At 35.7% G+C, this 12,395-nt stretch overlaps 1 protein-coding gene across 3 annotated transcripts in view; it reads left to right on the top strand.

Moving 5' to 3' along the window:
• The window catches only part of LOC138329176 (alpha-1,6-mannosyl-glycoprotein 4-beta-N-acetylglucosaminyltransferase-like), a 42,826-nt gene that overhangs the window by 9,307 nt on the left and 21,124 nt on the right, over positions 1-12,395 (top strand). For all 3 annotated transcript variants that reach the window (XM_069275973.1, XM_069275972.1, XM_069275974.1), the window contains one exon: positions 7,473-7,644. In XM_069275973.1, the coding sequence (XP_069132074.1) occupies positions 7,473-7,644 (172 nt within the window). The remainder of the gene's footprint in view (positions 1-7,472; positions 7,645-12,395) is intronic.

Raw genomic sequence — 12,395 nt, 5'->3', positions numbered from 1 at the left:
AAAATACGAGTCGTCTGCGGAGATACTAGTGTATACGGGTAACATGTGTCGCTGTTTCCTGTGTTATAAATTCTTCGTGTTTGTGAGACAACATTCTTTGGGTATAGGTCATTCGTGTAGGGGTATCAAGTTCATTTACCCGTGTTTTCTTTCCCCGTTCCTTTGTGTAAGATGTAGGTCCTTTACGTTGTCGGTCTGTACATATAAATATTATTATACACGATTTCTTTATTGTGAGTCACTATTTAGGTCGGGTTAATAAGGATTAGTACGATTTGTAATTATAAGAACAGAGAAGAGAACTAAATTACAAGGATTGGAATGATAAAATAGGTAAATAATATCTAAACTTAAGAAATAAACAGAAATAAATCCGTGTTTGTAGGCTAAATCAAGGCTCTTTATGACAAAAACATACACATACATGTACAATGTATATATGTATCAGTTTTAAACAGCATAAATTCTATTTAGCTAATTTCTGGGGTTTTAAATCCTTACAACTACACTTATAATATATGTTTGTCAATAGAGCACGGATTGTACAGGAATTCACCACGCTATTACCTTGACACCGAAATCACGCGTGTCAATATTTAACGTTCGTTTAACAGGGTATTGTACTCTTACGCGTTCTAACATGAAGGGATTATCAATCACTGTGTAATTAACCGGATCAAGTGAACACCGTCAAATATTTTTTTCAGCTTGGCAATTTCAGATATTGACACATTTTGTGAAATAGTTCAATTATTTTATTTCTTTGAGCATAGATTTGCATCGTGTGTCTGTTCAAACTAGCTAACTGGATTAATGTGTTCTCCAAGGGCTTACCCCACATTGTTCTATTATTGATACATCGTGTTATAGGTATATTGTAATGGTCCGAAAGTCGGAAAAGTATTGACATGAATTCGGATGCTCCAAAAATAAGTGAGTACCGAAATGTAACAGTTAAGTTTGATCATGAGATAGTTATGTATGACATTAATCATTCATGCGCTTTCATAATATATAAATGATTATAAAGTACATGTATACAGTCAAAAATATCTGTATAAAGGACACCTCTCTATAAAGGACACCTCTCTATAAAGGACACCTCAGTATAAAGGACACCTGTCTACAAAGGACTGACTCATCAACCCGTGCTATTAATTATTAAACCGACTTCTATATATTAACGACATATATAAAAATATAAACACATATAGGACAAACTCGTCGTCATCAATCCCATTTGGTACAGTTGAATATATTACCCACCTCTACATAAAGGACACCTGTCTATAAAGGACAAACTCGTTGTCATCAATCCCATTTGGCACAGTTGATTATATAACTGACCTCTACATAAAGGACACCTGTCTATAAATGACAAACTCGTCGTCATCAATCCCATTTGGTACAGTTGGTTATATGACTGACCTCTACATAAAGGACACCTGTATATAAAGGACAAACTCGTCGTCATCAATCCCGTTTTGGTACAGTTGGATATATAACTGACCTCTACATAAAGGACACTTGTCTATAAAGGACAAACTCGTCATCATCAAATCCTGTTTTCGTACAGTTGGATACATAACTGACCTCTACATAAAGGACACTTGTCTACATTAAGGACAAACTCGTCGTCATTAATCCCATTTGGTACAGTTGAATATATTACCCACCTCTACATAAAGGACACCTGTCTATAAAGGACAAACTCGTCATCATCAATCCCGTTTTGGTACAGTTGATTATATAACTGACCTCTACATAAAGGACACCTGTCTATAAAGGACAAACTCGTCGTCATCAATCCCATTTTGGTACAGTTGATTATATAACTGACCTCTACATAAAGGACACCTGTCTATAAAGGACAAACTCGTCATCATCAATCCCATTTTGGTACAGTTGGATATATAACTGACCTCTACATAAAGGACACCTGTCTATAAAGGACAAACTCGCCGTTATCAATCCCATTTGGTACAGTTGAATATATTACCGACCTCTGTATAAAAGACACCTGTCTATAAAGGACAATTTGCTTTGTCCGCTTTGTGTCCTTTATAGACAGGTTAAAATACATATGTGTCACAAATCTAATGCTGGATATACATGGTATATACATTCACATGTGTAATATCAATGTTACAACCATTTATTCGTGTAAACACGTGTATTATAAATACTACAGAAGGTAAAGGTCAGTAATATTAATATCCCCAAGCAGCTTAAATAGGGCATTGTTTACTATCAGAAGGACAGAAAATGTAAACACTACATTAACGTATAGTCCATAGAGATTTTGACCGCTCCTCATTTTGTACTATGTTGTGGAGACATTATGGATCGTTCAACGAAATAAAAACCGACAAAGGTTTCTTTCTAAGCAGAGACAGGTTTCTGATATATCTAAATATGAGAAGTCTATAGAGACCGCAGAACCAAATGATTTCGCTATATACGATATATTAACGTTTGCCACTGTCCAGGTTAAATGAAGTTTTCAAGTCTGGTCACCTGTCACTAATTTTGAAGAATGGCATCTCGCATACCTGTGAATAAAAAGAAATTAATATCTACCATCTTGCCAAACTTTTATGTGGGGGTGTCATCTTATGTTGAATTCCGCACCAAAAATTAACCAAAATATTCATGAAAGTCCAATATTGATTACCTCCCCCTGTCAGACACACACTTGACAGAATTTTAAAATTTCTTTACATATTTTACATCTACATGTATTGCTCAACCCACACATTAAACATTTGAAACTGATGCGCCCTGAATACCCAATCAGCAGGCTCCGAAACATTCACCTCTCTATGAAATCTTGTGCCCAAAAGGGGATTTCCAGGAATCTAATTTTGGTTTGATTCTGTGGTCCCTCTAGCCTTGTGATTGAGCAAGGGGATTTCCAGGAATCTAGGTTTGGTTTGATTCTGCGGTCCCTCTAGCCTTGTGATTGAGCAAGGGGCTTTCCAGGAATCTAATTTTGGTTTGATTCTGTGGTCCCTCTAGCCTTGTGATTGAGCAAGGGGCTTTCCAGGAATCTAATTTTGGTTTGATTCTGTGGTCCATCTAGCCTTGTGATTGAGCAAGGGGATTTCCAGGAATCTAGGTTTGGTTTGATTCTGCGGTCCCTCTAGCCTTGTGATTGAGCAAGGGGCTTTCCAGGAATCTAATTTTGGTTTGATTCTACAGTCCCGCTAGCCTTGTGATTGAGCAAGGGGATTTCAAGGAATCTATTTTTGGTTTGATTCTACAGTCCCGCTAGCCTTGTGATTGAGAACACCAAATACTGTTAACAGTCACTTCTTTATCCGATCTTATCATAAAGTAAAATAGACACTCAGTAAAGGCAATCGGTCACCAAAAGACCACGCAAACAGTTATAGGGCTATAACGTTAATTTCAATATTCATAAAGAGTTTTTGAGACACTGTTGTCTTCAGTTTGAGTTCAGATTCAGAATCACGAACTTTCCCCAATAGAAACAAATTAGCACATTGGAAAAGATCTATATAGCTTATGCATTGCACCTGGGCGATAGATCAGATGTACTCGTTGCTTTTCTAGATAGCATAAGGCTTTCAATTCTATATGGCAAGGTAAGGTTTAACTCGTTCTATTAACCTATATCTGGTGGTGTTAGTACAGATGTGGTCGCTAAGGCAGGTTGGACTGATTTTCGCTTGACCAGTAATGGTATCTTGAATAGTTTTATGTCGGAAAGTGTAATCATGGAATCTGTGATCTTACAGTGTGATTCTTTATCCGTAAATATATAAGAATGTGTTTTTGTTTTCACCAATGACTTGCTTTATGATGTGGATTTTAACGGAAAAGGTTCAGTAGTTTATATATCATGGGTGAATCTGCCAACTTAAGCTGATGACATACGCGTTATTTACTTATAAGCAATAATGTGGCCAATTATCTTTTTTCGTATCACTTGCGTCGAAATTAATGAGAAATTCATATTTCGCTAATTTTGCGAATTGTTCAGAAATTTGATAACTTTAAGTTAAAGAATGTGTTTGGGGTGTCCACACCTTTTTTATAGCATTCGGAATTCAGTCCCTTAAATTCAAGACTTGATACAATTCTTTGAATTTACGTCCGGAAATGGACAGCTACATACTGGGTGTCATTTCTGTAAGATTACATTCACTACAGTAGAAGATATTTTGGTCGCATAGTAGAGTTCAATAATGCTAGCCTGAATCTACATGTTGATGGAAAGTCACTGAATCGTGACAACATAGATGACGTCATCATTTCTATCATGACGTCATCACACGTTATTGTGATTGTAATCAGTACTCGTGTACCAAATGAAGATAAATTAGGATACTCCTGCCCTCAAAAGCATTTTGAATTTCGAAAAAAGGTTTAGTATTGCCAAAGTTGTTACCTACCAAAGACGGGACATGCTTTTTGGGGTACCCTGTATATTAGTACAGATATCCCTCGTTGATAACCACCTTCTTATTGTACATTCTTGTCGCTATAAAAAGAAAACATACTTAAAAAGATTATTTCAACGAAATATTTTTTTATAAAATGACTACACACATGACTTCACATGTATCCTGAAACTAAGTGTATGAAATGCGTTCAAATCTACGCTGAAATGATTTTCGCAGGACATTTGTTATTGTAGGACCAATATCCTTATCTCTGAGGATTTGACGATACGTACGTTTATTGTGACTGAAGTTTGAATGTTAACATCAGCCATTTGACTTATGTTCAGTGATTTATCTTGTATTTTAAATTTTGTGTAAAATATTTCATATTTTATTCTATCATTCTGTATTGATTAGCCCAGTTTGATTTAAAATATCGCCTTTAGGATTTATCTGAAGAATTTTTCTTTTTGCTATTTTGAACCATGGCTTAAGTGTACGTGACATTCCTGCCGGAGTAGTGATATCGCTGCCGGGTCAATCAGATCTAGTTTGTATATTACATCTCTAAAACCCGTCTTGGTCATTGGTTGAACGTTTTCCTCTCTTGTATTCTGTCCCCTCTTCTGTATCAATGACATTACAGTGCTCAACACTCATCACATAGGATAGTTAGTGTGATGATACTCCAGCTGGTATTGCAATGTTTACCACGAGGCATATCCTACTGTTGTTAGCATATGATTTCATTGAAGATAATGCAACAGTCCCAAAAATATTGCATTAAGAGGGGCCCATCTTTAAACTTGTGTTCCATGGGACGCTCAACAATGGAAACGTAACCACATTTTTAATGTACTGTTGTCTCCACATAAAAACGCGATCAGCATACAAAATTAACTCATTGCACTGGGAGGCCTACTTAAATGGCATGCGCTATCTTGAACATTGTAAATCTAGCCAAAATTAAACATGACAGTAGCGCAGTCTCCCAAACCATACCATCACTCGCCACAAGTAATTACATTGCATTCAGGGGATATTTGACCTTTGGCAATAAACAAACTGAAAACATATGGGCCACAGTCTTCCAAAATATTATGGGTAGTCTTAGCTTCTTAAAAAACAAAGTCAAAACACAGAACTAAATGTACCTCTGTTTCAAATCTTACCAAGCAAAGGGTCAGAAGTCACCCGTCGGTCGTGGGCTTTCTCCGAGTACTTCGGTTGACTCCTTTTCTAAGACCCCACGCGAACTGACATCTGGGTTATCGATTTGTAAAGTAAATAAAAATGAATGATCAAAGCTGTTTATTGAACTAAATGAAAACTAAACCAGAGATTCCATCATTTCATCATTGTATGAATCAAATCGCCCCCACCAATTTACTGGCACTCAATACATTAAATAAATATATGTACAATCGTCGTGGCACTTAAGCTTCAGTCATTTTATGTCACATGCCCGGGTACATCACTCCCAAACAATAGGATTACTGTGCTCTAATGGCCAACATTACTTGGTAAACATCATTCCCATCACGGCCATCAACCACATCGGTGGAAATCACTGAGTCCTATAATAGAGCGTATATTACGGTGATTATCGATTCTGCACAGACATTTCAAAATGACCAATATAGGTTAAACACCCTGAGGTAATACCCCGAGTATTATTGATATATACTGTGAATGTACACTGGTACATGTATGATAAAAGTAATGTCCACCAATATAGACTAATACAGGGAGCGAAGCCTTGTGAGATATCGTTACGGATTACATGTGATAAATCCGGCAGATTAAGGATATGTATGTGTATCAGTACATTATTTATGTTATGGCTCCTCTGCGAATGCTGTTGTATTTTGTCTGTCATGCATCCATTCTGTTTAAAGTGAACAGTCGGGCAAGGATGGCTCAAGTCGGTAAAAATGGTGTGAATGTATCCAGTATAATTTCTTATGAAATAGAAAAATAAAAATCTCTCGCCAAAATCTGTCTGCGTACGAAGAAATTAATTTAAAGTATAGTAATCCTAAAACGTCCTCCCGGCTGACTATGTCCGTGGTTACATTTCCACGCAGCCTCGCTTTCAATGCTTTCAACTTTTACTTTAATGGTCAGAACTGGGAAACTAAGCAGAACTTTACCGTCGTATTAATATGTGAGAACTTTTGGAAGGCCAATGAACGCATTTAGACTGGTTTTTTGCCCGTCTATTCACTTTAAAAAGTCTGATCGTATATACTATTTTGTGTGTCTGAATGAATAAATGAAATCTTGAAATCTTGGCTGTACTGCCGGGTGGAATGTCCTTGTTTTGTCTCTGGCGGCATACCTCAGGATAGGATTATCATATGACAAGAACCAACCTTCTGTATTCTTTGCCAGTTTCTAGGATGAATAGTTTCATAAACGAAGTTACATCTCATTACTTTACTTTAATTACATTCTCTTTGAAACTTCCAATGTAAGACTAAACCTTCTGTCGTTTGTCCAGCTTCCATTTGGCATACCTTGTACAACTGCTAGCCTTCTTTACACAAGGCCAGTTTCTCTAACAGTCTCATGTAATTATTACAATGTATCTGAAGTTCCAGGCAAGAATCTCAACACTGAGAAAAAATGACCCGATTTCAAGACTTGTCGCTAAATCATTCTACATTTTTAGATTTGAAAGTTAGCTTTTAAAAGAAACGTTTTGACCCCAAATCAAAGATATGAGATGGAATCAGTTCACATGGCAGTAAGTTTCTTCTGTTTCATTTCAGATAGGAAAGTTGTGGAGACCTTTTCACGAAACTAGTAAAGTGTGTGATTAGAAATTGTATGAACAATTTTAAAGTGTATTTGGAGATTTCAATGCAGAGATTGGATATTGTATCCATATTAATTTGAAGTTTTCTGTTCCATTTCATATTGGGAGTTGTATGAACTATTTTAATCTTTCTTCTTTATCATATTGGGAGTTGTATCAGATATTTTTAGACGTTATTTTGCCTTTTTTACCTTTACAGTTTGGGAGTTGTGTAAGTTATTGCGACACTTTTACCTTTACAGATTGGAAGTTGTTTAAACTATGCGTGGGACATGGCCTGGTGCCGAGTGAGAAGACCACTCAGAAAACAAATTCTGTACACGTGCCTGTTTCTGGTAACAACTAGTGTAGTCGTACAGCTCCTTAACTCGTCCAACGTTCATTTCCATGACAACCTCAAAGTTACCAGGAGAGGTGAGTACAAATACAACGAGCATTAAGGGGAAACTTTGCAATTCTGTCTTTGCATTTTACAGAATCATTTCCGTGAGGAAAGGTATTGAGATTGTGACGTCATTATTTTGTGAGCGAACCTCATGTTGTTTCTCTAAATAAATATGGCGTCACGCTCGTATTCCGTATTTGCATATAACAGAGTTATCTGCACTTGAGCATAAGTATTTATTGTGATGTCAAATGTTTGAGGGGTTTCAAGTCATACTTTTCAGAGAAAACGACGAGAGTTGAAAAAATCACGTCACAATGGATACCTACCAAAATGGAGGTAGCATTACTCTGTAACATGCAAAGATGGACGACGTCAATACGACTTCGCAACCAATGCCTACCCACAGTAAAAGCGTAAAATTTTAATATGTCCCACAATAGTATGTGAAAATGAGAACAAAGTATCGTCTTTTGTATACAAACATGTAACCTGGATCGTATTTCCGTACAAAACTGAGAAAATGCGTGAAAACATGAAAATATTTCAAGATATCGGATGCATTTCATGAAGATAAGATGTTGAATGAAGAATTAGGATAGAACGGGTACCCATTGGCCTCAGCTTGATATCTAAGATGCTTGAAGGGCAGACAGATGTAACATAACCATTGAATTATACAATTTTAAAAAGTGCAATGCTGTTTAACGAAGTCCAGAATTAGTTCTGTTTAAATGTACATTCATATTATTCACCTACCCTTGTCCCCAAACCCCCGATTATAGAGAGGAGACCCCTATTACAAGAAGGGAGAAATTTAATTTCGCGTAACAGAGTGCTTTGATCGCGATCAAATATACTTATTATTTCGTTTTCCCGCTTTTTGTTTTATAATTTTGAACATACATTTAAAGATAACGATTTCCGGTAGATCGTTCACGAATATTACGGACAGTAGTGGGCCCAGCAGCGGATCCCTGAGCGGAATATCCTGATAAATTCCAATGTTTAAAATATGTTTAGTTGAACAACCGAAATGCGAAATGACACCACAGGTCAGTAAATTATGGAGAATTGGATATAAGCTGTTTAATATAAAAATGAATACTTTGATATAACGAAGCTTTATATAACAGCTACCTAAACATCAGGGTTGCAAACTGACATGTATACAAATGTAATTGTTTTCTATGATGGTTATTATGTATCGGCTCTTGCTGTGTTAATTTGACTGCGCGAAAGGATAAAACTGTCACTAAGTTGTCCTACGTTTTTATTTGTGATTCAAATTTTTAACCAGGTTGGTATTACCAAACCGTATACCAATGAATACCAAACCAGAATTTTGTGCGTACCAAACACGTACATGTACACTATAGTTATAAATGCTCACTAAAGATCATCAATTATGGCACAAAGGATGTATTTATGATAAATTTAAAGTGGTAGATCGTTTTTGTTTTATCCTAATTCTTCATTCAACATCTTATCTTCATGAAATGCATCCGATATCAAAAAAAAAATTAAATTTTATGCTTTCACAGTTCTAATTTTTGATAGGTTTCGATAAACAAATGAAATTATCTCGAGTTTTTGAAGCGATTTAGCATGTACCCCTATCATTTTTTTGGGTACGATTTTTCCGGAAGTAGATACCAAACAACCGGGGCCGGATCCCGTTACCATAGTGATACAACATTCTGCTTACGAACCGGTTGCCATAAATTATTCAGAAACATTTTCTCTAACTCCTATTGAAATTCAAGCTTCAACGCAGATTTGTTATAGTACTGCTTAAATGTACTTCAATACAAAATATGTATTTCAACTCAGCCCAGACATTGTTTTGTATTTTGCTAATGGGTTTAGTGAAGCTAAAGCGAGAACAACGGAGAAAAATACATCGGTATATACTGTTTTCACACAGTAGGAGAAATAAACAGTGATGAAATTTGAACAGACACTATTATCGACATTAAGGTATAATGTTGTCGCTTCCTGGTTGATATGACATAAACTATGTTATGGCGTCAATCAATGATATTTATTCAATGTAAAACATATGTTTACAGAGTTGCGATCGTCGGTTTATTGACAGCACATCAAATATTTAAGTCATTCAGTGTAAATATCTTCTAAGCCAGATGTAACACCTGGTACTGATGTATTGAAGATGGATTTTTATTTGTATGTTAGGACATCGCAAACATCAAATAACATCTAGCTATTACGTAATGTAAATATAAACGCAACGTAACAGCAGGTCAGATATATTATAGATACGAATAAATGGTGGGCAGTCGCCAAAGTTCGAAAAGAGATTTAATTTAATTCAGAGTACTGTCATTCACAATCGATGGTTGCCACTGGTTAAAAAATAACGATGTCAAGTCAGTGGTACCTCTCAAATCAGTCATTGGCATAAATTGTTGAAGACAAAATAGGGATTTATTAGCGATTATAATTGTCGGTTTATTAATAACATACAGCTAAATAATGCCTTAGGAAAGTTTATGCTTTTAAAGGCTGCAAAGGTTAGGACCTTCGTATCAGCTTTCTCAAATATAAACAACTGTCTATAAACACAGGGGATTTCATTCAGTACACAATGACATGAAACATCCACTCATTCTTTACATATCAATCTGAACTCATCGGATGTAACTGTCGTACATTGTACAATATGTTTTAGATCCGAGGAGTTCCGATTGCTATGCATATTGTATTAATAATATTACACAGTCCGAAAAAAAGACTTAAGGAAACAATAAAAAGCACGGTATGTTCAGAAAACTATCATCGACATTCAATATTTACTTACCATTTGTAAACGACAAGATAATAGTACCACTCTAATCTACCAATGGCAGATACTGTTGTGGAAAAACTAGAGGGGTGGTTGTGATGGTAAATAACAAACATGGCGGCGCAAATGGGTTGAGAGGGGTTGATAGGGAGACATAAACGTGTGATTATATTACGAAAATACCCGTATTTGTTTAGTAAAGTCGAATTATGAAATTTTATATTCAATATTACTTTTTTCGAGTGTTGGGTAACTAAAATAGATTTATTTTTGAATTTAGAGTGATATGAAGCATCATCTTACTAGTGTGACTGTTCTCAGCAACATACAGCAATGATAATACAGCATTTGAAGTTAAAATGATGCCGTGTATCATCACAAAATTTATATTTCTCTCAGCTTGAAATTAAAATCATCAGTACCCAACCATTCGTGTGTACCAATGATACTATTGTCACAATATTTTAACCAATATTGCCAACAGCAACTTCCATGTTATTTACTAAGTTTGTATTGCCTGCCATCGACATCACTAGTTGACCTTACTACCAATGGTGATGATATCATTGGTACTAGACTACCAGTACGATAGGATAGAACCAGATGGTGCGATAAAGTCAGCGTCCTCTGTTCATATATCGCCCACACAAATATAGGTCAAATCTGCAGTAAGTCTTAAACTGAACAAAGCTCTGAATTAAGAAACTTCGTATTAAGAATTGATGATGCAATAACATTTGCTGGCTAAGGTGAAAATGCGAAAGATAAAAAAAACTTTGTTTCAAACAAAGTCTGTCTGTGAAGGTTCTTTCTTATTTCAAGAGACTTCTGTTTAACTGATGCCAAGTCGATGAGGTATGTTTCAGTAGAACCTCGTTAACACGCGATCTTGTCCTTATATTTAATTAAGTTTACCAAGATCAATATTGATCACGCAAAAGATTCCACCTTGATATCGATTCGATGTCATCTCAGGTAAGTGTTTTGGTAGGTTCTATTCATGACATTTCATATCACAAATAGCAATTTAATAAGAAGCATGTGTCTCACGTCATCAATATGGATAATTTGTTTATGATTGGTTGGTTGACTAGGTGTAACATACTATTAATATCTAGGGTCATTTAAGGTTGACCTCTTGTCTGCACTGTGATGAGGGTTTGGATGTCTGTACATGTATATGCTGGGAAGCTGCTGTGTATTTGTCTTGTGACGTTTTAATAGTGAAGTTTGGCCGTTTTTCTCTGTGTTATCGCACGAAAGCACAGAATCATCTGTTATAAGACAGCAGTTAAAATTAAGGAAATGTAAGCTGATTTCGCTGTTTGATTGACACTGAATCAACAATGACTGAATCCGAGACGCTTACACTTCCGGAACGCTAGGTTTAAGCCCCTTGATCCTTTTAGTAATCCCCTAAAATCAATACTGTATTTATGTTACCACTGTCGCCTAAGAAATACAAAATAGGTGTTCCTTTTGCGGTATTCACTGTTTTTAAATTCTGTAAAGTCATCTATTAACTTATCCAACACCAACTAGCTAATAGAGTGTTTCAGTTTATATTGATGCATGAAGTCCTGTCTGAAAAATGACGTCAGGCAAGATAAGTAAGTTAGCTTCATACATTATACTGTAAAACTTCAAATGACTGCTAATGGTCCCTGTACTGAAATACATCTTATTTTGGTTACGAATACCTCCAGTACTTTCAAATATTGATCTTTTTCATATTTGTTTTCTTTTGATCGACAACATTTACACATTCATTTGTGAAATCTATGCATCAAAGAATTGAAGCTTTTGATGAAAATTCATAACAACATTTTATTAGACAGAAAACTATATACATCATAACGTGTGGTTGAAATAAGCCATAAATGCCATATACTTGTATATTTTATTAATTTTTGAATGTGCTATACGGCATCGTCCTACACTTCTTATGAGATTGATCAAGAAAAAACAACAACA

The sequence above is a fragment of the Argopecten irradians genome, chromosome 8 (genome assembly GCF_041381155.1).
Source record: "Argopecten irradians isolate NY chromosome 8, Ai_NY, whole genome shotgun sequence".
In the NCBI taxonomy this organism is placed as follows: domain Eukaryota; kingdom Metazoa; phylum Mollusca; class Bivalvia; order Pectinida; family Pectinidae; genus Argopecten; species Argopecten irradians.
Note: the sequence above shows the minus strand (reverse complement) of the source record. Positions and strands in the feature narration are given on the sequence as shown.